This window comes from Saimiri boliviensis, chromosome 1 (assembly GCF_048565385.1).
Source record: "Saimiri boliviensis isolate mSaiBol1 chromosome 1, mSaiBol1.pri, whole genome shotgun sequence".
Classification (NCBI taxonomy): Eukaryota; Metazoa; Chordata; class Mammalia; order Primates; family Cebidae; genus Saimiri; species Saimiri boliviensis.
Window position 1 is genome coordinate 77417400 of NC_133449.1, and position 26882 is coordinate 77444281.

Here is a 26882-nt window from a genome sequence, read left to right on the forward strand (position 1 = left end):
CTTTGGATGGGTTCTTTCAGGTATTTGAAGTGCAGCCAGCCAGCCAGCTAAAGGCCCAGGGAGCCTGGAGAGAAAGATGACTGCCTAATGATTCTCCGAGGAGCCTCCTTGGAGGACATCTGTGCCTTTGTAGAAGGTATAGATACTGTTCTCCAGGGACCTCTCAGCCTCCGGGTCACACTGGGAGTAGAGGAGGAAAAAGTTCACCCTCTTCCTCAAGCAACTCCCCACTATTTCTTTTTTTAATTATTTTTTGAGGCAGGTTCTCAGTCTCTCACCCATGCTGTAGTGCAGTGACAGGATCTTGACTGACTGCAACCTCTGCCCCACCGGGGTTCAAGCGATTCTTGTGCCTCAACCTCCCAAGTAGCTAGGACTACAGGCATGATCCACCATGCCCAGCAAATTTTTGTATTTTTTGTAGAGATGGGGTTTCACAATGTTGGCCAGGCTGGTCTCAAACTCCTGACCTCAAGTGATCCTCCTGGCTCTGCCTCCCAAAGTGCTGGGATTTCAGGTGTGAGCCAACGCACCCGGCCATCCCCAACATTTTAAAATTCATTTTTCCTTTGTCTTAACAACAGCCTAGCTCTCCCATCCTTGAGAACCCAAAATGCAAAACCTATGCTATGCATCGAATCCAAACCTAAGTTTTATTTTTATGAGGCTGACTGCCTCTTCTCTATTTTGTGTTCTGCCGATTAGGAAAAACAAAACAAAAAATAAAAAAATAGTAAAAGAAATAAAAAGAAAAAAGGCTAAAGTAAAAATCAAGGAGGGACTGGTGGTATTTCTAATTTCATTCAGTCATTCACTTATTTATCTTTAAGTCTATGAAGGTGTTTCCCCCTAAAGGCAGACAGTGAATATTTTATTTTAATCTTGTAGTTTCCATCCAGACAGACCTTTTAACCCTTCATCTTCCAGCTCAGCCCGAGTCCCTCTCGCCAGGCGATCCTCCGTCGGAGGTCTGGGACTGTATTAAGTCTCCCTCTTCGAGCTGTTTGTTGACCACATTCACGTTCAGAGCCCTGGAGCTAAAAGCACTTTACACCATAAAATAAAAGCACTGTCTTTTTTTCTAAAAGGTTACGTCTGGAGGCCACGCGGCTCATACTTCATACCGAAAACTACTGAAAGGACTATGAAATCCTGTATGATTTACACTCTCTCACTGCATTAGGGTATAGATCTACTCGACTCTAAAAATACGGTGGGTTTCTAACCGACGTGAATATATGTGCATTATTTCAGAAAGTCTGTTAGAAAACTTGTCAACACATTATAAAGCATAAACTAGGACTAGGCTATTAAGTACGGAGATCAGAGGCTGAATATATACTGCAGGAAGTCCTGGGGCGTCTCCTCCGCGGGCAAGATAAAAAGGGGGAGGAGGGAAGGGGAGGGGTCGTCTGCTGGCCTGGAGTTTACACGCAGTGTCGTCACCAAAGGTTTGGGAAAGAGCCCACAGAACGTAATTACCCTTTCAATGGGAGCAGCAACCGCTCTACAGCCCCAAACGAAGTTAACTGAACGGCCGGAAAATAATTTTAACGTTGTCATAATTTATTACTTTCTAAAAGCCACTTCTGGAAAGGTAAATATACTTATTGTGTATCCAAGTGTGCACGTTTAATGTGACCTTTCACCCCCTCTACAAAACCACCTGCATCATTAATCAATACTTATGTAATATTTTAAAATCTCTTAAAACGACACATCTTTCTTTCTTTAAACACATACGAACCCTCCCCTCCCCCACTTTCGGGCGTTTTAGCGAGCATCTAGCAGTGCTGAGGGAGGGGGCGTCGCTGTAGGGGAGAGCACCAGGGACGGGGAGGGGGTCGACAGCTAGGAGGGATCAAATGCCGACACACAGCCCTGGTTTTCTGGACTGGGTGAAATTTGACTGGGGGAGGGGCTGGAGCGGAGGGCAGTTCCCATTTCACCCTGGGCATATTACGATGGTGAAATTAAATATATGTTAATGGAGGAAAGGTCGCTGCTTACCTCTCCATTGGCACCCAGGGAAAGCAGCTGCAAAACTGGCTTTTTAATATATGTTTTAAGATGTGGTTTCGGAAGGAACCCCCTGGAATCTGAAACAAGTGTAATAACATAGCAGACCTACTTGTAACTAAGTGCTTAATTTCCTATGATTCTTTTTTTTAAAAGGAAAATCAATAAAATGTTGCCAGTTATTTATTGGAAATAACCACAGATAGCGGCCCTGATAGGGTGCCGTCGTTAGAGCGCACACAATTGTGTAATGAATTGTAATTCAGAAGACTGTTAAGTGTGAACCACAGAACCTTTCAGAGGTAATAAAGTCATTACTTTTTACACTACAGCCAACCCCGAAAAGCTTTATACACACCATTATATATAAATCATACATATATATATTTCCACAACACTCACTCGCTCGTTTATATATCTTCTCCATAGATGGACTTTTATGGATGGGTAGGAACAATATTCAAATCTGAAAAGCCTGGTTCTGAAAGAATCTGGCTCACCATTGTTACCTGAAGGGGCTTTTCTTTTATTTACTTATTTTTCAAAGGCCTCCCAATTGCAGTTTCTTCTTCCCTCTCTTCACCTGCCCTCCAACCGTGCCCCACTTCTTTCTCCCCAGCCACCCCCCGCGAAGACATTCTTTTGGAGATTCCAAGACTGGTTTAACAAGACAAAAAACAGACTGTGGTGGAATGGAGATGCTGACCTGCTCTGAAGAACTCAGTGAAAAGGGGAAATGGTGTCACACACAAGCTACCGAGCTTAACTGCTAGTGAATATTCCCGCTTCTTAAACAGAATTTGAGGTCTCCTCCCACGCTTAAACTGGAGGGAAACAACAACAAACAACAAACTACACTGACACAATCCCAGTCCAGCCCACATCTCTCTCAGTGTTGAGCATCAAAACCTTTTCTTCCTTAGAGGGGTCCGAAGCTCCGCCGAGCTAGACAAGCCAGTCATTTTCTAACAGTAGACTTGAAACTTTACTAAGACGACCCAGGAATAAACAGCCGCTGGCCCGCAGGGCTGAGAGATGGGTGAGCGCTTGCAAGCCCGGGGCCCTCGCTTAAAACAATAAAGCCCCCCACCGGGTGGGTGAGTTTGCGGAAACGACACCCCACAGACTGAAGAGGGGGATGAGAAGACGGGGGTTGTGGAACCGCTCGGAGGAGAGGGAAGGAGGGTTCCTCGCTCTGCAGACACACTCTCACACATCCACCTGCACTTCAGGGTCTCGAGGGCCGTGGCGACCCGTCTCCACCCCGCACCCTCCGCACCTCCCTTGGACCTGAGTCCATTCTCCTCTTCCCCCCAAGCCCCTTCCCGATTTGGAATCGGACCGCGATCAGCCGGGCGGCGGCGGCGGCTGCAGAGTGGTGCTGGCAGGCAGGGAGGCTGGGAGGCGGGAGGCGCCGGGGGACTTTACAGGCACGTTTCTGAATAAACTTTCCAATCGCAGGGGGTGCTGTTGCTGTACATTTTACGTAAAACTGAAAGTATCCCACGCCAGAGTGAAGCCCGCTTTTTGACAGCGGCAGCACGCGCGTGTGTGTGCGTGTGTGCATTAAAGAGACAGTTTTTTTTTTTTTTTTTTTCCAACAGGTCTTCCCTAATTTCCAGGGAACCTCTACAGAAAGGCGAGAGGGGGCTGCTGGCTCCCGGGTGTGCGCCTTGGCCGGCGGCGCCTGGGGAGCGCGGCGCTGACCCGGGGCGGTCATCTCACCACCGTGGCCTCCCCGCTGCTCCTGCGAGCCGGTCGCTCTCTCTCCATTCCCCATTTTCTCTTTCCCTGGGTAACAGCACAGGAACAGTAGTGCTCCGCCCGTAAGAAACGTTTTCTTTCCATCCCTCTGCTTTTGCAGTTGCTCTGGAGTGGGAGGGGGTGTGTCCCTCCCAGGAACCTGGCTCGGGGACCTCCCGCGGCGCTAGGAGCACGTTCCCAGGGACTGGGTCTCCCGGGACTGCCCGCGCTTTGTCCTCGGCCGCTCAGAGAGGTGGACGCCTCAGTGCCTCTCTCGCCCAGGCCCCCGGCGCGCCCCTCCGGGGGCCAGACTCTGGCTCCTCGTTCTTTATTCCTCGGGCTCTCTTTCTGCAACCCTTAGGAGCCGGGGACCCGGCGCTTTCAGTTGCATTCAGACCCAGTCGCTTGTAGGGGCGCTCAGATCCCCGGTCCCTGGCTCGGCCTTGGGGGCGCCCTTGGGCCCCGGCCTGCGCCGCCTCCCTCTCCTCTGTTCCCTCTTTCCAGGCCGCCTGGGGTCCTAGAGACCCGGGCGCTGCCCTTCCGGACCCGCAACCCTCCAAACTTGGGCTGGATTCCGCGTTGCCGTGCGCTCCCTCCCGCCTCCCCTCGCCCGCTGCGGAGCTGTAACTTGGAGGCTCAGCTCTCAACTTCGGGTGATTTTTCTTTGCTGTCCTCTCCTCGGGCAAAGTTTCCCAAGCGCAGCCGCGGGCTCGGGGCTTTCACTTCGGCCCCTGGCGTCTGCACGCGGGGAGCGAGCGCGGCGGCGGCGGGGAGGGGAAGTGGGTGTGCGTACGGAGGAGGGTGTCCGGGAGCAACTCTACCTGGCTTCCCTCCGCCCGCGCTTCCCCAGCCCAGGGCTGCAGCCTCCCTGTGTTCTCTCTCTCTCTCTCTCTCTCTCTCTCTCTCTCTCTCTTTTTTTAGAATAATCTTTCATTTTAGGGTCCGCGTGTGTGGGGGGGAGCAGGGCGCACGTCTTGCTCCCCCCCACCCTTTCCTCCCACCCCTGCCACCCCTTTCTTCTCTCCCGGCCACGCCACCGCGGCGGCGCTCGCTGCGGCCACTGGTGAGCCCGCGGCCCCAGCGCCCCCTCCCCTCCGCCTGCCCCTCCCCCGGGGGCCGCGTCTGGCGTCCGCGGAGCCCCCCGCCCCGCACCTCCCCCGCCCCGCACTGGCCATTGGCTTGTCCTGGTCCTTTTTCATGTCCAGCCCCTGATGTGTGTCCATTGGTGTGAGCTTCCCCTTCCCTCCTCCCCTTCTCTCCTGCTCGCCCTGCCCATGTTTTGTGTGTCTCTGTCCATCCAGACTCCTGACGTTCAAGTTCGCAGGGACGTCACGTCCGCACTTGAACTTGCAGCTCAGGGGGGCTTTTGCCATTTTTTTCATCTCTCTCTCTCTCTCCCTCTATCTCTCTTCTCTCTCTCTCTCCTTTTTTTTTTTTTTTTTTTTTTTTTTTTTTTTTTTGCTTAAAAAAAAAAAAAAAGCCATGACGGCTCTCCCACAATTCATCTTCCCTGCGCCATCTTTGTATTATTTCTAATTTATTTTGGATGTCAAAAGGCACTGATGAAGATATTTTCTCTGGAGTCTCCTTCTTTCTAACCCGGCTCTCCCGATGTGAACCGAGCCGTCGTCCGCCCGCCGCCGCCGCCGCCGCCGCCGCCGCCGCCACCCGCCCGCCCCGCAGCCCACCATGTCTCGCCGCAAGCAAGGCAAACCCCAGCACTTAAGCAAACGGGAATTCTCGCGTAAGTAACCCAATAATAGTAATAATAATTATTAATAATCACGAGAGCGCGCAGGACTAGAAGCAAAAGCGAGGGGGAGAGAGGGGTGTGTGCATACATTTTTAAATTTTTCACGAGAAAAACCTCCAAGAGTCGAGGTAGAAGAGATTAAAGGGAGAAAATAAACCTCATCCCATCTCGAACCATTGCCATGTATGCACTTTTGAGACAGCACGCACCTTTTAATTTTATTTAATTTTACAAAAATTTGACTCCTCCTCTTTCCTCCTTTCCGCCGCTTTATTTCTCTGTTCGAAAAGGAATGCAATGATTCCCCCCCCCCCCCCAGTTTTGCAAAATAATGAACAATGCTAAGGATGCGAACTACTCAATGGCAAACCTGGGGGTGGGAGCTGGTGGGGAAAGGGAGGTTGCTTCCCACTCTCTGTAAGAAAATGGGGGGAGGGAGGGAGTGAGTGCAAGTCTGAAAAACGATTCCCGGGGAGAAAAGAGGTGAGACTGGCCTTTGGACACCAGCGCGCTCACGGTCAAGTGTGCAGCGGGAGGAAAGTAGTCATCCCCACAATAGTGAGAAAGTGGAACTGTGGAAAGGGGCCCCCGGCGCTCCCGAGTCCGCCGAATCGGGAGAGGGGCCGTGGCGGCGGGGAAAGCCGTGGGACCGGGAAGGACGGGAGACGCGGCCGGCACTGCCGCCTTTTGTTCCGGCCCGAGGTGGGTGTTTGTCCCGCTGCCTTTTGTGCCGGTTCCTCGCGCTTGCCCTCCCGCGCCGCCGCCGCCGCCGCCGCCGAAGGGCAGGAGCCAGGGCCCGGGGAGGAGGCGGCCGGGGGCACGCGGGAGAGGGAGGGAGGGAGCCCGGACTGCCACCGCCTGGGTTGCCGCTGCCCGCCCCTCCCGACCCAACCTCAGAAGTAGCAAGGAGAAGACTGGCACATAAATAAATACATACATAAAAATAAAATAAATAAAACAAGGCAAGAGAATGTACAATTTCTTGCCCCCAAACCGAGGCCAAACTCTCTGCCAGCACTTCTCTGTGACGATCTTCTCTTTGACTCCCCCACTACCCCCCCTGCAAAAATCTCACAATCTCTAATCTATAAAAAAACTTACAATCACCCCGTTCCCCAAAACCCCTTCAGTTGCAAACTTAGGGCGCCGGCGGCACGGAGAGGGAGAGAGGAACTCCCTCCTCTTACTATTTTTTGGAAGATTTTCAAAAAAAGTGGAAGTGGATTTTGATTGGGAAAAATCTCGTGTCTGAATGTTTACAAGCACCGCGTGTGCGGGAGCCTCCTGCCAACAAACAGACAGAGGACCGAGCGCGGCGCGGCAGCCCGGGAGCAGGCGGCGGTGGCGGCCTGGCCTCGCCCGGGCCTTGCCCGACCTCGCCGCGTCCCAGCCCAGCCCCGGATCGCCCACCCGGCGCCCGCCGCCCACCCGCCAGGCACGGCGGCAGGCCGCGCAGTGACTCCGCGCCAGCCTGGCCGGCGATCCCAGTCCGCCCTCAGCACAATGCCCAGACCTCTTCTCGACCTGCCAGACTGCGAAATCGGCTGCGTGAAACTCGGCTTTGCAAAGGATTTTTATTTTGCAAAGCAACTGTAAAAGCGCGTTCTGCGGCTCCCCTCCCCTCTGCCCTAGGTACTCTCTCAGATGTCTCTTGTCCACAGCTCCGGACAGCGGGGAGGTCACCACGTGCTTTCCCTGCCCCCCCACCTCCCGCCCAATCTGGTCACCAGTCCCCCTGCGCCCGAGCACGGCCAGGCCAGGTGGTGGGGGTGCCGGGGGAGGGCAGGGGAGAAGTGTGTTTGAGTACACATTTTGGGGGTGCTGGATCCTGGGACCCCGAGCACTTCACCCTTTGGGTCTTGCCCTTCTCCCAGGACCTGGCTGGGTCTGAGGTTCTTGTAAGTTTATATAAGAGGTGGTGGTGCTGGCTGTCTCCCGCTGGCTGGCCTCTCCTGGAAAGGCGGGCGGTGGGCACTTAGGAAAGTTTGGCAGCAATGGAAAGAAAGGCGTGAGAGGGCCCACATCCCCCCCGCTACCCAATTTATGATTCTTAAATTTTGGATGCAGTTTTAAAGGACCAGCTATACTTGGTTTTGTGTTTTTTAAAGGGGTGGTGGTGGTGGGTGCGCCCAGGGAATTGAATTTTTCACTGGGCCCTGGAACTTGTCACACACTTCGGAAGCTCCCCCGCCCCGGCACGTTGCGGGGCCCTCCCTCTTCCCACCCCCGCGCATCCCTCCCTCGCCTCTCTCCCCCGCCCCCCACTCCCCCGGCCGCGCCGGATGCTGATCAGACTCGGCGCGCGGCGGTGTGAAGTTACAGCCCGGCCAGGTATCGGCGGGAAGGAAGGGCAGTGTTCGCAGGACTCGGGAAAGCCAGGCCCTTCTTCGGAAGGATGCAGAGGGGGCTCAAAGGACGGACTGGGGCGCGCAGTCCAGGCTGCTGCCTTGTACCCCTCTCCGTCTTGAGTCCATCTTGGGACACTCAAGGCTGGGAGGGTTAGTCCCCCTTCCTCTTGTTCCGGTGCCGGCAGTGGGTTAAAGGGCCAGTTTAGAAGGGGGTGAGGGGGACACTTCTTTCTCTCATTTTCTGGGTGCTCAGAGGGGGCAAGAGCCATCCCCGTCATCAGGACCCCCCCTCTCCCGCCTCTTCTATGTGGTCTGAATGAGCCATTCTGTCGCTAGGAGGCAGAACAAGATCAAGAAAGCTCAGCGAACTTGAACCTGTACCAGAGCCTCCCCCACCTCCTGCCAGGCGATTCTCGTCCGGGGAGGAACGAGCTTGAGAGTGGGGGTGGGGGGAAGGAACGGTTAGGCAGAATTCCCTTTCTCTCCCCCATCACCCCGTATGTCTTTGTTCTTCATTTTGACTTTTAAAATGCTTCTGGCCGGGGCGGCGGCGAAGCGACCGGGCGCGCGGCCGACAACCCCGTGCGCGAGCTGAGACCAGCGCGCGCCGGGCTGGGAGCGGGGTGCAGTTTTCGCTTTCTTTCGGGGCGGGCATTTTTGGTAGGGAGGAACGGGGAGTTCGCGCTCTAGGGCTTCGGGGTATGGCCGAAGTGGGGGATTTGGCAAGTTTGCACTTGGTCTCTGGGCCCACTTCTTCCACCCCCTCACCCCCACGCAAAGCACAGACCTCGGTGGCCTCGGCTGGCTTGCTCGGCGGCTCTGCAGCCCGACACCCCCCTCTCCCCGCCTCCCGTGGCTCTCGCCTCGGAGCTCGGAATCACAACAATAGTAATAGTTATCATCATAATGATGCGGGCAAACAGCGTCATTAATAATGAATAACCGCAGCCGCCGCCGCGCGCACACCCAGTGCCCAGAATTGCGGGGGAAACGCATTTGCAGAGATACCCCAAAGTAAAAGTGTAAGCTTGTGGACACCGAATGAATTTCAGGACCCGCGCTTGGGGTGTGCATGGAGGTACTGAGACTGCACCAGGTTAACCAGCCGGGTTTTCCAAACCTCACGTCCTTTTTCACCAGCTGGCGGGCCCAGGGAACCGTCACCCCGCGGCCGAGCTGGACGGGCATGGAGGCAGCAGTCAGGGCCCCTGGCTGCCCTCCGCCTCGGGCCCTCGGGCCCCGCGGCCCCGCGGCCGCTGCTGCACGTGTTCGCAGCAAGCGCGGCGGGAGCCTGCAGCCTGCACGCTGCTCGCTTTGTGCCTGAGTCCCGGCGCCCAACTTCACTTTCTGCACAGTCCACCCCTGCCAGGCCCCCTGCCCCGGGCCCGTAGCCCCCGGCTTTGCTTTTGTTTCTTTGCTTTTCCTCTCTGAATTTCAGTCTCCGTTTGCTTCTTTACCCGGCTAAAACAATCAAGGGGAAGGACTTGGAAAGCAAACTTGAAGACACATCTCCCTTTTCCCCTCCCCCTCCGCTCCCCAGCAGCTCTCGTTTCTCTCGTTCCTTACCGACTTTTCTTATAAAGATTATTTTTTTCCTTAAATTTATTCTTTCGCAACTACACAGAGAGGAAAGATATCTCAGTCTGCCACTAGGACATTTAGACGTTCCAGGCTGTCTTGCTGTTTGAACGTAGAAGCATTTTATTTTCTATTTCTTCCTCCCCTTGTAGAGAGAATTCGCAGCTAATTATTATGATTATTTGCCCACTCCCTTCCACTTCAATCGAGGACTCCCTGCTTTGTAGCCCGAGTTTAGGCCGGAGCTTAGAAACGTTGGTATTGTTGGGGCGATGGAGGATGGAGCTGAATTGAGGGAGGGGGTAAATGACTGAGGTTAGGAAGGTTTTTAGGGAAAGGGAATTTGCATTAAAATGCAGAGAAATTATCAGATGCCCAGAAAGGAAATGTTGATTGCCACTGAGAAAAGATGTCAATGCAAATCAGTAGATTACACCATGAGAATTGTATTTTCATATTTTCTTTGTGTCCCACTTTGTCTGATTTTTAATAATATAGCAGCAATAATAAAAACACATTTTGATATTTCTCTGAACATGACTAGCCAAATGTTTTGCAAGGAGACCGATGTTAAATGTATTTCATACATTAGGATATAATTCTTGTTAATTAGCAATAATTTACGTTAAGAGCATAGAAAATGTTGAGGTTACAGGTTTTATATCTGTACATTTGATCATCTTGTTATTTTCAAGAACTTTGCCTCCTATAAAATTAATTAGGTGAAATGTGGAGGTGTAATCAGCAACCTCTGAATTACCACTTCATTTCCCGGTTTTGATTGTAAATCAGTTCAGTCACTACATTTAGAAGACTTTAACCAAGTCTGTTTTGAACCACATTACCTTTAACTATTTGATACCTAGGAGAATATTTCCTTTTGCACCTAAATAATATTCCCACTTTCAGAAATGTGTCAGGCCTTGGGAATTTGAAAAAATGAATCTTAACGGTGGAATTAAAAAAATTTTTTTTGCAAAGGTTCCATGTGTTACTAATTCTGATAAAATAAAATATTTTCTTGAGTCTTCCTTCAGTCTGCGAACCTCAGAACTTGTAGCTAATGCTAAACAAAAAGCCACATTTATAGATGTGTACTTAAAATCCTTAATTCAGACAACAGGAATATTTGGAGAATGAGTTCCCTATTCCTCACTTGGCCAAAATGAAAGCAAATGTAAGAGAAAAATGACATAAAGGCACAATGCAGAAGCACTTCCGTTTGTCTTCTTTTATTTGAAAAGTATGCATATGTTTTCTGTATTTATCTTTTGGCCAGTATGTTGGGCAAAGAAACATAAGTGCTTACTTTACTGTCTTTATTAGTAGGAATATAACCTTCATATTCCTGTGGTGACCTTATGTTAAATTAGGAGGAGTACCAGAGGCTAGAAATTATGAGATGTCCTACTTGAGCACAGGTGCAGCTAGGCAGGGCTCTCTCAATATTATTTCACCTAGCACATCTGGGAGTTACTCCAGATCTTCCCCCGCAATATTCAGCCTGGGTAGGGTTGAAATAAATTTAACCTGAGTTCACTGGATTTTTGCACTTTATCAAAATCTGTTCCAATATTCTACACTCAAATTAAAATCTATTTTTTGATTCTCTGTGGCTTTAAGTTCATTAAATGTGAAATTGGCAGCTTGCTAAAGAAGGTCAGACTGATTAACTGTTTAAGACTTGTACATTTTCTGCTTCAGTTTTATTAACTGGCAGCATCCTGGATGTGTTTTGTATTTTGTGATTTTTTGTTTTTTTTGTTTTTTTGATAGAGCAAGCATAAGGTTTCACAAGAAGAGACTTACCAACTCTCTTTTCCCCTTCGGAAGGTTAAAAAATGATAGAAGCTGGTAAAGTAGATGCTGGAGTATTTTGGTGCAAAGTTAAAAAAAAAGCAAACAGCAAAGAAAGACATGTCTACCTTGTTATACCATCCGCTGGTGATTATGTGTGCAGAAATAGTCTCATAATGAAGCATTTTGGAGCTCATTCAGAAAATTAGTCAACTTTGAAAACATTAGGTGAAGTATTTCAAGTCTAAAGAAAGGACTTCTCAGCCTCGCTCTAAAATGTGGTGTTTGCTTGACCATTCTGATTTTTAGTCATGGATGGCACCAAGTGCAAACACGTTTAGAATAGTTTAGGCACTCCTTTTCTCAGAATAAAAAAAATGACTAATTGGCTTATTTTCTTAAGTACTCAAAAGTATCCCATTTAGCTAATGTGTCTGAGAAGTATTGCCAGTGAATTTGGTATTTCTTTGATTTTGTGGCACTGCTGAGAGTGAGAGCAGAAAGGTTTTTGGCAGTATGAATTATGCTACGACATGATTATTATTTAGACCCTTTTCCTAGGTACATGCAGTCATTTTTGTGTTACGGCAGTGTAAATGTGGCACATTTTTCGTGTGACATAGTAGCTTTCTAATTTATGAAGCCATGTCTGTATACTTAGGAGTATATACATTCACACACAAAGGGTGTGTGTGTTTATTCACCTCTTCTTTCATTCTTTGGCACAATGGACAACATAGTGTACAGGAAAAAAGAAAAAAATTTGGTTTCTATCCATGTTTTTTTTTTTTAACCAGTTTTTCTTGTAGTTATTATTTAAGCTTTCTTTATGTTCCCTATGTTAACTATTTAAGTAGTATTCTTTCTAAACTTACAAACCAGACATTTGTTGCTGTGTGTGTGTGCATGTGTAAATGTGTGTGTGTGTTCTCTGGAGTCATGAAGTAAGACTGTTTTCTTTACATGCATGATGATTTGCCTCATTGATAAATTTGCTCTCTTGTTGATAACCTTCACATCCTTTTACATTTTGTATGCTCACATTTTCTGGATATTACATAGAGAAACCTAGAAACACTTTATATGATGTGGTGGGATGGCATGGGGTTGAGATGTGCTTTCCCCCTTTTCTCTCCTCTCTGGCTCTCTAATAATTGTGCTTTTGTTTCTCCAACCACAGCCGAACCTCTTGAAGCCATTCTTACAGATGATGAACCAGACCACGGCCCGTTGGGAGCTCCAGAAGGGGATCATGACCTCCTCACCTGTGGGCAGTGCCAGATGAACTTCCCATTGGGGGACATTCTTATTTTTATCGAGCACAAACGGAAACAATGCAATGGCAGCCTCTGCTTAGAAAAAGCTGTGGATAAGCCACCTTCCCCTTCACCAATCGAGATGAAAAAAGCATCCAATCCCGTGGAGGTTGGCATCCAGGTCACGCCAGAGGATGACGATTGTTTATCAACGTCATCTAGAGGAATTTGCCCCAAACAGGAACACATAGCAGGTAAATGAGAAGCAAGGAGAAAAGCTGTTTGCATGTTTTCTTTTCATTTTCAGAGGTGCTGTAGCCAAGCAGTAAGGAGTGGTGAAGTGCTTTCTCTATTTCTCCATGTGACTGTCCATGACAGCCCTGTAATGTTAAAACAATCATTTCTATTGCTTACGTCCAGAACACGGAAAGATAAATATTTTCCACCTCACCAAATCAGATGTAGGCAGAATAGGTACACATACCAGACACCCTCTCTCTGGGTTCGTTGATTTTGGATTTCTTTTCTTCCCTGTCCCTACCTTCTCATTCTGAAGCATTGGTCTTTACTACACCTAGTCCAGCTTCCATTGTCCATTTCCAGCCTTGGTGACGTGTCAGAGGCAAAGTGGCCATATAGGCATTTACAGTTCAGCCAATGACTTGTTTGACTCAGAACATCTGGTTAGGCCTCCTTAGGGGTTCAGCTCGTTCTCAAGGCATCGCTGAAGTAGGGTGGGCTGGCAGGGTAGTTGGAGGAGGTGGAAAGAGTTAACTGAGCTTCAGGGTTAGCCTTGGATCCATATTGGCTGTCAGCCCGGATGGGGCTGTAATTAAACACAGCCCCGTGGTGGGATGACACCATGACCTTGACTTTAAGATGCCATTTTCGACTGGCCAGGCCAGAGTAGAGAGGGCAGTTGCTGAAGCGCACAGACATGCTTACTCGAAAAGTTTAAGGGCATGTTGGAAATTTCAAAAGGTTGGTTTGACAGGAACGGCTGCTCCCTGCAGCCTGCCTCCTCAGCTAAATGATAAATGCTTCTCTGTGCTCTCTCTTGTCTCTGATGTGGTTTTGACAGATGTATCTTGATTTTGTTTGTGGTTTACACAGCCACATGTCACCCTTACAAATGTCCAGTCCAGACTCCACTGTTTCTGCTATAACACAATGTAAAAATTTTCTTGGAAAAACACACACACGTATTCAACAGCCCTCCCTCCTTCAGTTAATTTTAGCAGGGAGGTAGCTAGGTGTGTGGCTTTCTCGGCAGCTCAAGGGAAAAGGCATTAAAGGCTAGCAGTGGGACTTAAATTCCCTATTCTAAGTAATAAACAGAAATACTTTATAGTGACCCTCAAAACATTTTTTGATTGAGTATGTTAGACAAAGTCAATGCAGATTCTGTGATGACTGACGTGCCATGCCTGTTAGTGGATCACTTTCTTCCATCAACCCCCCATCCAGCTCCCAAAAAGCAAGAGGTTTGTTCAGTTTTAGGAAAGGTAGTGTATATCGTCAATCGATTCACTGGAACTTATCTCTCGGACCTAGTTTGACCACAAAGTTGAACCATAATAGGTCAGTGGTCCAGAGGGGATTAAATGTCATATTATTTCTCCTCTCCCACTCTAGAATTTGATCATTAAAACCAAATGTGGCATTTTCTTTCTTTTTTAAATGCTTTCTGTAATAGCACTCAGATACTTTCCCTTTAGTGAAATGAGAAATCTGCTGCCAGGGAAGCTGCATTTGCAGAGTATATTTCTTGAATCCACCACATTTACCTTATGTGACGTGTAGGTTAAGATTTTATCTCCCCTTCCCCCCAGTAGGCTATGGGAATGACCATTTCCATGTGTTGTCTTGTGACTGGAAGGAAAATGAACAGAAGTGTAAGGCATGATTAATGAAGCAAGAGCAGGCGGAAGGGGATTTGTCGTCTTCGGAGATCCAAAGCCTTGCTAAATCACCAAATATGGAGTAACACTTGCGTGATGTAACATCGTATTTACATATCGAGCTGCTCGTTTAAAAGACAAAACACAGTGTCTGTCAAGCAAGAATTAAAACCACACTTCTTACTGAGGTCCCAAATAGGTTATTCAGTCTCAGATTAACCAGCTCAGAAATTCTGTGCCTTTGTATTTAGAGGAAGAATCTAAAAGCTGGGGAGAAGGCCTTACGTACAGTTAAGGCTTTTACTGCTATAGTTGTGAATCTATGTAGGGGAATAAAAGATATTTGCTTGAACTCCCTGGTTGTCTGAAGGTTCTGTTATTATTTTTTAAAAGAACGAGTACAATAGCAGAGCCTAGAGAAGCCAAAACCAAAAGCAAATTTAAAATATGTTTTACAGCGCTAATAACCAATCATTTAACTGGGACGAAAAGCTCTCTAAGATAGCTCAGATTATTCAATGGGCGCACAACAAGTGCTTCGACCTAGGTGAGGTAAACCTTTCGTGCATGAATAATTACAAAGTCTTGATTTCTTTCACCGTGTTTAATCACCTGTTCCCACTCTGGAATTGGCTGAACATAAATAGTGTGGTCACATCTCAAAGTGAGATGTCAGCAACTCGAATCACGACTTCTCATAATTCACAGTAATGAATTAAGAGTTTCCTATGGTGAAATTAACATTCTACCATTGCACATAAATTCCGATGCTCTGGCCCTCAGGTGCCCCTGAAGCGAAGTTCTGGAAGACGGCTGCGTGTGTACCCCCAGCCCATTTCTCTAAAGCACGTCTCCACAATTCCAAGGCTGCTTTTCTTTTTATGTTGAGGAAGGAAACAATAACAGTAATCATTCAGTAGATATTTGAATTGTGTCACAAAAAGAAAGGAGAAGCAATGCTTTGTATTAAGGAAAGAGATATATTGATGAATCTCTAGAAGAATATGTTTGGCAACCACATAAAAGGTAGTCATTTAAGCATGCTGGGTAGGAAAGGCTTTATTAAAGTGATGTAAGTTGGATTTGAGTTCACAGTGAGCCTGTACCATTTTATAGACAGGAAGCAAGAATAAAACAGTGACAGATCTTCTTCCTAAGATAAATAAAGCTTAGAATTCAGGCTTTCAGATAGGAGAATAAGGCAGAGTTCTTTAAATCTTGAGTAAAATGGTATGCATTTTAACTGTACTCAGGCCTCTCTAAGCTGAGTGGTTTTTTTTGTTTGTTTTGAGACGGAATTTTACTCTTTTTGCCCAGGCTGGAGTGCAGTGGTGCAATCTCGGCTCATGCAACCTCTGCCTTCCCGGTTAAAGCGATTCTCCTGCCTCAGCCTCCCAAGTAGCTGGGATTACAGGCATGCACCACCATACCCAGCTAGTTTTTTGTATTTTTAGTGGAGACAGGGTTTCATCATGTTGGCCAGGCTGGTCTCGAACTCCTGACCCCAGGTGATCCACCTGCCTCGGCCTCCCAAAGTGCTGGGATTACAGGGGTGAGCCACCGTGCCTGGCCCAAGCTGAGTATTTTTTAGAGAGGATTCTTTTTTCCTGGTGAATAGACAGGCACGTGCTCCCCTACCTCATCCACATACACATATGAGCTGTACACATAGATGTTGATCAGGTTGCTTTTTTCATTTTATTTAAATATTAAAAATATTGTGTGATTGTGATCCACTGAGATCATTGAAATAGTATTAATTTATCTGGGAATTAACAGCTTATGTTGTGTGGGCCCAGTTCATCAATATGTGTGTCAAATATCTACCCTCAGATATTAGCAGCCTTTGACTTGCAGTCAGAGCTTTCCGTAGGGGTTTTGTTTTGTTTTGTTTTAGTCTCATATTTTATTATGGGGGAAATATTCATCGAAGATTACTGAATGTGAAACTACTGTTCTATTATAGAAAAGACCCAAACATTATCCCATCATGTCAGATTTGAGGTTTTGGCTTAATGCACATAGGAATCTTTAAATTAGGTTTGGGCTGTCATAAAGTTAGCTTTTTGAGAGAATAGAGAAAAAATATGACAAGTCCTATAAAATGTAGTAAAGTCTGCTGCTGTTGATATATAACATTTTTCTCTTTAGAATCATGAAAATAGACATTTATATCAGGGTATTTAAAATTATTTGCCTAGACAGTGTAGCTGGTATTTAGGTAATGATATATCAGACAGATACTCCAAAGAAGGGGGATTTACCAATTCAAAATGGAAATATATTAGCATGCTACTTAAAAGTAAATCAAATATAATATGCTTTTCAGAATTTAGAAAATCAACTCACCTTTTTTTGTATCCATTCTTATTCTCTCCTAGCTCAGACTGAACTGGAGGATGTACTTGTGTACCTTATGGTGTAATTATAAATGAGACTATAAATTATAGTATGCTATTATGACTACTTATTTTTCTTTTCTCTTTATTTATGCAATTCTGAATAAAAATGACTGACCTCTAAAGTGAATTTTCAGCATGGCAGTTAAAACAAACAAACAAACAAACACAAAACACCACTACCAAAAAACAATATACTGGTGAACATTTTATTTACCTTTAGAATCCAGCGAGTAGAGAATATTTGTTTCCTAATAAAGACCTAGGATTTTCATAGGGAGCCTATGTGTGCGAGGCCACTCTCCAAAGATCCATGTTCATGAAACTGGGAGTCCTATATACAAGCTGTATTTGTAAATAAGACAGAGAAAGGTTGTGAACTGGCAGCTTGGATGTTTTGTCAAAGTACAATGTCAGAGAAACTCTTTCTAAGACAAATTGTAAATAGAACTGTCACAGTGATTGCATGATTGAGCTGCAGAAGTGTCCTACAATTGTTGGCATTGTCAGGACTTTTGAAAGCTTAATTAAACACAGTGGCCCGCATGGCTGCTAAATTTACTAAGGAAAGCCAAAAGGAAAAAACAAAAATCTAAAATGTACAAGATCCCAAAGATCCCAAACTTCTTTAGACATTACCCTTGTGGTGACACAGAAAAGACGCATTGTGCATTTTCCTAGTCATCTTTTATAAATAATAGTTTTGAGAATAGGTCCACGTGATATGAAGATCATCCTGTGTATGATGTGGAGATTGTGTTAGTTTTTCTGTCTCCTGCTGTTACAGACAGTTAATGTAAAAATGGCCTTTTATTGCAAACACAAATATGTATTCACTTCAAGAACAGGATCAGAGGGGGACAAAGTTTCCCTCCCATTCTCTACGTTTATTCTGTAAAAGCTTAAAAAAAAAAAAAAAAAAAAACCACCAGTGCTGTAATTTCTTAAAGCACCCCATTCCTTGTTGTGTTGCAAGTTGTGCCTTCACTATCAAGGATCTGAAATATGTTATGCACACCTTTCTCTTAGTGAATGTGGCATTTAATTGTGGAGCTGCATATGGGCTGGAAAATGCAACTGGGTGTAGAAACGTGCAGACAGGGTCAGGACAGGCAACCTTCAGCTCAGGCAAGAGGCGAGTTGGATGCATATTAATGGCACCTTTTAGAGTCCTGGAAAATCATTAATTTCACACTGCAGCCTCTATGTAGTTTGGCTAATGTGGGAGTTCTAAATTGGGGTACCTAACACACATGCAAATCCTAGGGAAACGTTTTTTTAGATTTCTGTGATTTCTCAATGAAAGTGTTTAATGAAGGAGAATAGGTGAATGGTAGCTTTGCACGCTGGTCAGTAAGAAAGGAAGAAAGTTTGGCTTTCCTTTGGGGGGAAATATTAAATTTAACTGAAGTAGAAAGCACAGCTAGGGAGATGCACCGAGATTGCGTCACTGGATGTTAATTTAATCTACTTTGGTTGGTCCGTTCACACCCTTTATTGCACAAAGAAATCATTTGACAAAATTTACCCCAAGCCCAAAGTCTGTTTTTACATACAGTAGTACTAGCTTTGTGCAATATAAAGCACTTAGCATCAAGCTGGACCCAGCCTGGCTCCTTGCCACTTTTTTAGCATGAGATTTAATCACCAAGGATCTTTAGTACCTTTCTGCTTGTTCAGATTTTGTTTGGGTCATGGCTATGTCAGCAGTGTTGTTATTTCAAGGATTAAAAAAAAGGTTCTAACTTAGAGCCCACTTTTAACATTATTTCAAATCAAGCAGGTTTTGATGTTATGTGTCAATCTGGATGACATTAATAAAGTTCATAAAATATGTTCAGACTATATAATCGAATGGATAATGACTACTATTTTTATTTGTAATATAAATAGGAAATTGACCATTGCCTCCCTCCCTCTTTGGTTCTTTTCTCCTACCCAGGTGAATGAGCATCCTTAAACAGCTTCTCCCCTTTACTACCAGGGTTTAGAGCACTGGCCAATATCAGTAAATTTACCTTTGTAATTTGCCACGTAGATTTTACAACATGACCTAATTAATTTGAGCACGAACCACATTATTGCTACTGGAGTCATTTTCTGTCACAAACTTAATTTCCAGGAAATGTAACCTGACAAATAAGAATTCTTTAGCTCTCTACATGTGCTCCTAGAGACCAAAGGCAGATTTAAAATAATAATAATTTAAAAAGTGCCAGCATTATTAAAGCCAGTATGCTTGATGCCAAACTCAATTTGAAGCCAGTAAACATCAGGCTGTATTTCTAATCAGTTTTAGAATGTAACGTATTCCATATTGGGTTCACTGGAATTTGTCTCCCTGCTTTTTACTGGCCAGCTGCACTCCCTATGCATTTTTAAAACATTTCAGCAAAGGCTTTTGCTGTTCTTAGCAGGGTTAGTAACTTGGGGTCTATTTCTGAGCTCATTCGTCATTCTGCAATGGCATTGAGTTAGGTTGGCAAGGGAAGGATTTGAGGCATGGGGGGTGGTGAGGTCACTTCTGATCCCAGCAGGGAATAGGTGAGCTTCATTTGCCTTTACAATAGGCACACAGTTACTGCACCTTGGAGGAGCTCTCAGGTGCCGCTCAGATGGGCGCATGTAAATGCCCTGTCAGATGCGGAGCTGGAATATTAATGCTTCTTCCACCACTGCACCATAATAAAGCTGTACACAGCAAGCTTAATATGCAGCTAGTCTGGGGAATTGTATAAACTTAGATAGCCCAGTGTGAAAGACGGCAATGGGAAAATGCTGGATATGCCACAGTTTCCATTCTTGTTCTCCTTTGATCTGTAGCAAAATGAAAACATCATCCTTTTTTTCTCTTGAAGTTGTCTCCCCAACTCTGCTACCTTCCAATTCACCAACAGAATTTTTTTGCATGTGCTGGTATGGAGAAATGCAACATAATTTGTTTCATATGGTTAATTACAGGCGTTTGAATATTTAAAATTTTAAATAGCCACAGTTCCAGCTTTTCCTGTTAAAAGTATGTGATTTGAACAAAGGGTGTACAGTGTAAATATTTGTGGTGATCTGCAATACCCCTCTTTCCCTATTACACACACACACACACACACACACACACACACACACACACACACACAGTTTAAATCTAGTGCTGATTTAAAGGACTTCTGTACCTTCATTTGTACTTTTTTTTAAAAACGACTTTCAACAGGAATTCCATTAAAATATTTCACCATTATATTTTTGAGTCCATATTGCTTGAGGTTTTAAAGAAGATTTTTATAATGCGTTCGTTTAACAGAATCAACAGCTGTCAGAAGCAGTTGTGGTAGATCCACAAAATGTATAAAGAAAAATCATGTTTCCTGAAACAAAACCCTTGAAAAAATAAGCTGCCAAGAACTGGCGAATTAGAAGTTTGCAGGCAGGGACCTGGAGTGTCATCTCTTAGTTCACCCCGGAGACTGATGTGAGCAGATCTGATGCAATGCTGCTGGAAGATTTACCTGCACAGGTTGCTTCTCTAAGGCAACGCACAGTGTACGATTGACGTATGCACCAGAGCTAGGCTAGGCCTCAGCTTGCTCCCTCGTCTGCCCTATTTTTTCCCTTTTTGATCTCTTTAGATAGATAAAATACCAAGTTCTCAGAGTGCTAAACAACAAATTATATCTAGCTAAAGGTGAGATGATCAGGTTTAACTTCCTGTAAAAGAGGCGAGAAGGTGCCTTGCACACCCTTTTCCAGATAGGGCTGGCAGCATGTTATTCAGAACTGAATCGGTCTCCACCAGGGAATTCCCAGTGGGAACCTGGAGCAGGTATGTTGATGAAGGGGATACCTGGGGACCTTTGGTCACTCACAATGAGTTTTTGTTTGTATTCTCACTGTTGTTAGCATTGCCGATGAACAATTACACCTACAATTTGATTTTAGTTTTAGATAGAGGCAAATCCACTGATTAAAAACTCCCATTAAAATAAAGAATGGAATTATTGTGAGACCTGCAAGGGTGCCTTCAAAAAGAACACCAGAGCTGTTGTGTACCTACCTCCCCTTTCTATTTTCTTTTTGAACTTTCTAAAAAACAGAAGGAATCTTTTTGCTAAGCATCAGGGCATTTAAATTTATATTCATCAGTTCATTTTCTTAATATGAAATGATGCATAAAAAAGCTGCAAGAAAAATCACATCTGTTAATTTTTAGGGAAATAAGGTATAGCTTGAATTCTTATGTTGGAGCACAAAGCACTGTAAGCCAAGTCTGATCCTGTACGTTTTAAATATAGAGATTTAATATTTGGTCACCCCCCCCGCCCACTCCCCAAACAAAAACTAACCTTAAAAAACTAAGGCAACCAAACCTGAAGTATTGTCCTTCACCAACTCAAGGTATACTATGATTTTATGATTTATTTACATGTAGGGGAACCCCTCAGTGAACCATTTACTCCCCATTTTAACCCCCTGCCCTGGACCCATTCAGTTGCCAGTTAAAACAATGCCTTAACCAACGTTAAACCTTACATCTTGTGAGTTTCTCTCTCCTACTCTATCACACCCTAAGATTTATTAAAAAAATTATTCTTTTACATTAAAAAGTGAAGAATGATTTAAAGGCTGAAAAAAATTTTAATAATAAATCGTAACCTTCTCATGTTATGTTTTTGTTATGTTAAGGGAAAAAATCAATAAGGAAAAATTTAATTCTGATAAAGATACTCTTGGATCTTTGAAAACAACTGCTGTCCTTTTAACTAAAACATTTGAGCAGCTTCAAAGACTATGTATTTCTTCTGATCTTGGAGCTGTGTGACTGGTAGCAAGAAAGAAAAAAAAATTCTTATTCTACATACAAGTGGATTGCTTAACAAGTCAGCACAGACACGTACTTGTTTGTACAATAGAGATAAAAATTCCTGTATAAAAATAATTCAGCTGCTGACAGCAGGCATTGTTGTTGGACCTGTCTTTTGTGCTTGTCCCAGCTCTGGGCCCCCCTCCCCTCCTATCTGCTTGGGGCAGCCTGCTGCCTGCACACTCCTGACCAGAAGTTAATTGCTATATATTAAGTATATAGGTATTGTATTTAAAGAGGGGTATCTCAAGCCTTCCTATATGCATTCCACTTTACTTTCTGATGTGACTGCGGTGTTGCCAGCAGGGGGGTGGCAGGCAAACGCTCTAATAGGGAAAATCACTTGAAGGCAGTTAGGGGAAATTTGGCCTTCAAGTCCCATTTGCTCTGCAGTGGAGCATTGGTTTCTAAACTTTTGTTTTTAATCTAATTCTGATTTACCCTGTCACATCCCATATCAACCCTCATTGAACTCTACTCATGTAGAGTAACATTAGTGTCAAACGGAATTGGTCAGGACTGTGGACCTGTGGCTCATACAGATGGTTGTGGATGTGGGTTCCAGGCAGCTCTCTGCATCCTATCTTTTCTAATAAATGTTAAAATGTGGTACATTTCTGAGCGGGGCCCATGGATAAGAGAGTTAAGAAATCAGGGGGTAGTACCTGAGGTTTTCTCCCTTCTCTTTCCCATTTTCTTGATAATATCCACATTTCCGGTAAGATCAACTCTAGGAGAAAGTCTGAGGCTGGGGGATAGAGGGGGAGAAGGTGCGGAGAGAGTCTGTTGGAATATTCTTCGATAGCAGTTCAAACGAAATCCCCACAGCAGAGAGCTTTTGGGTCTAGCAGTGGAGCGGTAAGCTTGGACACGTGGCCTTTCGAAGCTATTATTCTCAGTCTGACTTGCACACCAGCTGAGATAGGACTTTACATATACGTTCTTGCTTTCACCTGGGTTGGAGAGGTTGGGGTTGGGAGGAAGAAGACGGGTTCATTGGGAATTCTGTCACTAGATTTTTTTGAAATGTCAGGAGGTTAGCAAGGTGTGAGTTAGCATTCAAGGAAAGGATTCTTCTCCAGACTCGTAATTGGAAAGCCTGAAAATCCAGATTCCCACGATACTCTCTAATAACTGGGGTGGGGTGGTGGTGGTGGGTGGACACCACAACTTTCTGAATGTCAGCTGATGTCTGCATGACCCGTTTACCATGGATTAATTGCTCACCGTGGATTAAATGCGGCCAGTGCTGAATGGGGGAAATCAGAAAGGCAGATCTCAAGCCACAGGATTTGCACTCCGCAGAAGTAAACCAGACCTTGCTCCTCTCCCTCCTGTGCCTCTCCTTTCTTGCTGGTTTCCCTTTGGAAGCAGAAACTTCTAAAATTAATGCCACTCCAAGCCGATGAAAAAGCTGTTTTTATACCACAGTGGATGTTTACACAGGAGAGACAACTTAAGGGGGAAAAGGCTTTTTGGGAGGGTGGAGGGACTTGAGTTAATCTGTTCTGTTGGAGGACTGTGCAGTATTGCCTATGAGCGACTCTGGGCTATTTTTGATAAATTACCATGTTTAGAGATAGGTTTGGCTCTTAAGGGCTTAGTTTTATGAACAAAGTCCGTGATGATGTTTGCAGCCTCTGTTTGTCTCTTAGCCCCTTTGGCTTGACTAGAAGCTCATGTTTAGTTTAAGCTCAGTCTGGAAGATATAACAATTTTGCATTAAAAAAATGAGGAAATCATAGGAAGAAAAACCCTTTGCTTTTTGGATGAATCTTACTGATAATTTGCTAAAGCTCATTTGAATTTTAAGCACTTCTTTAATCTTCAAAGGCTAAATTGCTTTATGAATATGCATGGTGTGGGCAGACTTCAGTTCATTACCTAGTTGTAAATTCTAATGACCATTAGGTCCTTCCAGTAATTGCGAATTGTTTTGCATTTTTGATTGGCCTATTAACATGTACATTCGGTGCACATCAGGCTGGCCTGTCAGCCTGCTGAAGGAGAAAAAAAAGGTGAAAATTGTTTATAGCACCAAGATTCTTAGATTTTCAATCTTGCAAAATTGATGATGTAAAAAAATTAAAGCCGTGTTTTTTCTTCTCAAGATTGAAAGTTCACCAAGAGATTTGACATATTTAATTTACATGATGACTTTGCACTCCTTCATTAATGCAATTTGCATATGAAGCTGTTGTTAATCACTTTTGATCATGTTTTGTGTATTAGCTGCCTCAGTGGCTCTCCTCCTCAGATGCCCCAGTAGAAAGGAGCAAAATGATGCATCTTCTTGCCAAGTTTCCTTTAGTGAATTGAGGAATTAGAAGTCTAACCTTGAGTAATTACATATGTTTTATCCGTTTTCTTTTAACATTAAGTACAGTTTGTGAACGTGTTGGCTAGAGATTGTTCTCATTTGGGGAGAAGACTGTAAAATTTAAGTATATGATTGAGGCACTTCCAGATACGTAGAGAAATATGTATTGCCTGTCTCCGTTCCCCATGAATGTTGTAGGGCAGTTTTATTGTTAGCAGTTTGATGGCAGGAAGCCTTGGCTATTCTAGTGTATTAAGACATCAGGTTCCTCCTTTGGAAGAGGGAAGGCTGCAGAACTACAAACCTTTCTGACAACGCTTTGGGTTTCTTCTTGATAGATGGCTGGTACCTAAAGGACTTGGGCCTGGGTTTGGCTGACTCTTTGATCTTTTAGATCAAGTAAGTTTTCCCGTACAGCTGCTGCTCTGAGCTCCAGTGTGTCCTCCCTTCATCACCAAAGTATATCCTGATCCCAGGGCTCCCTGGGCTCTCTGTGTCTCCTTCCAGGTACACAAGTGCCCTTGGTACACGCAAAAACAAGGCGCTAACTAACGGTTTCCGATTTTTGAGAGCCTGTGATTTTGGTGTTTGCCTTTGCTGTTCAATAGCCTGTACTGTATTATTGATGTTCATCTTTGGTTTATGAGTTTATCACTGGTTAACAAGCAGAATCAGAACACTGAAACTGATATTCTGATTAAAAGGAATGTTTAATGAAAGAAAATAAATTGTGATGGAAAATGAACAGTGTGTAAGAAACATAACTATAATTTTAACCTCTGAGGGACCCAGCACTGCCCTACCGTGACTTCCATCCATACCATGCTAAAAGCATGCTTCAGTTGAAAGTTGTTAATATTCAGCTGGGAAACAGTATCCAGAACACAAATAAATTATTAAGTGCATGAACTTTTTAGGCAGTAAGATGAACTGATGGGGTCCATCTGTGAGATCCAGGGGCTTTTTATTTGTGTGTGTCGAGCGATGCTGCCCTCTCCGACTTCACAGCCTTTGGTCTCCGGCCAACTGCATGCATAATTGATTCCACACGCACTATCATTTTCTTGATGTAATTGCTTTACTAAGATATGATGAAATCTAATGGATAATGTGCTATTTGAAAATGGGCAAAAAAAAAAATTTTCATACTTTATATGGGGCTGAGTGGGCAGTGGAGAAAGGGGTATTCAGCTGACCTGGTATTTAAGAAAACAAAACAAGCAAGACTAACTTATGCATGCTGCTTCAGTCGTGTTGGCTGTGGATAGGAAGGTCTTTGTGACATATGGAAGCCAGTGTATAAATCTCTCTCCTTCTATCTTGCATCACCCCTTCATTCCTCCTCTCTTTCTCTCCTCTCTCTCTCCCCCAAACTTTACAAGAAAGGGATTCTAACAAGGTAAAAAGTAAACAATTTAGTCATCACAAGCCTTATTATTCAGTCTATCCAGGAGTTTTGCCATGTCGGTTTATTTAACTTCCAGGAATGTAAACACTGACACAGCCCTGGAAGCAGCGAGAAAGATTACAGTATTAGAGTTAAAAACGTGAGCATGGAGTAGCTGTGCTTTATACTCTGCTAGAATAACACTTTACATTGAAACATAATGGTAAGTCAAAAGCGACTGGAAACTTCTGCTTATATGGAGTACAAATTTCATTCTAATAGATTGGCATAATCTAGTGTACCCAGGGTAGATTGTTATATAATGGAGAAACTGTATAAATGTCAAGTACACAAATAATTCTACAGGAAGTAAATGAAAAGTATTAGAATTTCTTAAGTCACCATTAAATTTTGTTGGTGGAACAATCTCATTAGCTCCTTCAAAATCATGTGGCTTTGCATAAGTCTTTCGAAAACGTATTTTCAGGGAATTTGCAGACGGTGAAACATTGTTTTAATCCAAACCAGTTCATGCTTTAAATGTACCTTTAAAAACATTGTACTGTTTTTCAAAGTACTTAAAGGGAGTGGAGGGGTAGAAAGCATATAAAGTGAATCCATCTCACTGTGGCAAACTGTTTTTCAAGTAAAGTCATAATAATGAACAACACATGATATGAAATTTGATCAGAAAACATATACTTATGCCAAGGAATTTTCTTTCTTTCTTTTTTTTTCTTTTTCGCCATTCACATACCAAGGTCCTGTAAATCAGTAAACCAGGCAGAGTAACTGTTGTAAGGGGGAGACCAAATCGTAATACACAGAATGGCCCAGAGGCTGTCTTTCTGAAGAAACATTAATGCCACCACCACCAAACAAACAACAACAACAAAAAACAAAAACGAAAAAACCTTTTTACAAAACTGGAAATGACAGAATAGTTTTAAAAGGGGGGGGGGGAACCACCTTCTGATGCTCAAAACTTCAGACTATTAATAGACCACCAGTGAGATAGACTGTCTTTGTGCCTTGAAATGCAAAATGAGGGAAATAATTAGCAGAGGAACAAAATTCTCAAAATTTGAAGAACTTCTGTGATTACTGGGGGTACAGTGAAAAGAAAATGCAAATTTCTTCCTGATCTTAATTAGATTCGATTGTGCAGTGGGTGTGTTGGATTTGGGGGGAGGGGCAGGGGCAGGGAGTGCTGGGGTGAGGCGTGAGGCTGAGTGTGGTGGAGACAGGTTAGCAGGGGCCCAGCGGTGGGGCAGGAACAAAGGCAGCTTCCAACGCTGGTGCGGGATTCGGTGCCTTAACCCAGATGCTCATGGTGCCCCAGTCCTGAGTCCTTCATTTAGCGGGTCTCATTTCCCACTGGGTCTGGGGGATTTCATTTGTCCTTCGAGGGGCAGGGTGGACACTGACAGTAACAGCTGCCGGGCGGGGGTGGGGTGCGGGGCAGGGAGCTTAGGCAGAGGGAAGCAGCCTGTGGGTAACTTTTCCTGACCACATGGGAAGGCTGA

General features: G+C 44.8%; 1 protein-coding gene across 19 annotated transcripts in view; it reads left to right on the top strand.

Moving 5' to 3' along the window:
• Nucleotides 1-4925: 4925 nt before the first annotated feature.
• The window catches only part of BCL11A (BCL11 transcription factor A), a 100978-nt gene continuing 79021 nt past the window's right edge, over nucleotides 4926-26882 (top strand). For 3 of the 19 annotated variants that reach the window (XM_074399640.1, XM_074399650.1, XM_074399630.1), the window contains exons 1-2: nucleotides 4928-5506; nucleotides 12419-12748. In XM_074399640.1, coding sequence (XP_074255741.1) covers nucleotides 5452-5506; nucleotides 12419-12748 — 385 coding nt within the window. In that variant the 5' untranslated portion in view covers nucleotides 4928-5451. Of the gene's footprint in view, nucleotides 5507-7388; nucleotides 7847-12418; nucleotides 12749-26882 lie in introns of those variants that run through there. The other 16 variants (XM_074399662.1, XM_074399659.1, XM_039460936.2 and 13 more) reach the window with 12 other exon arrangements.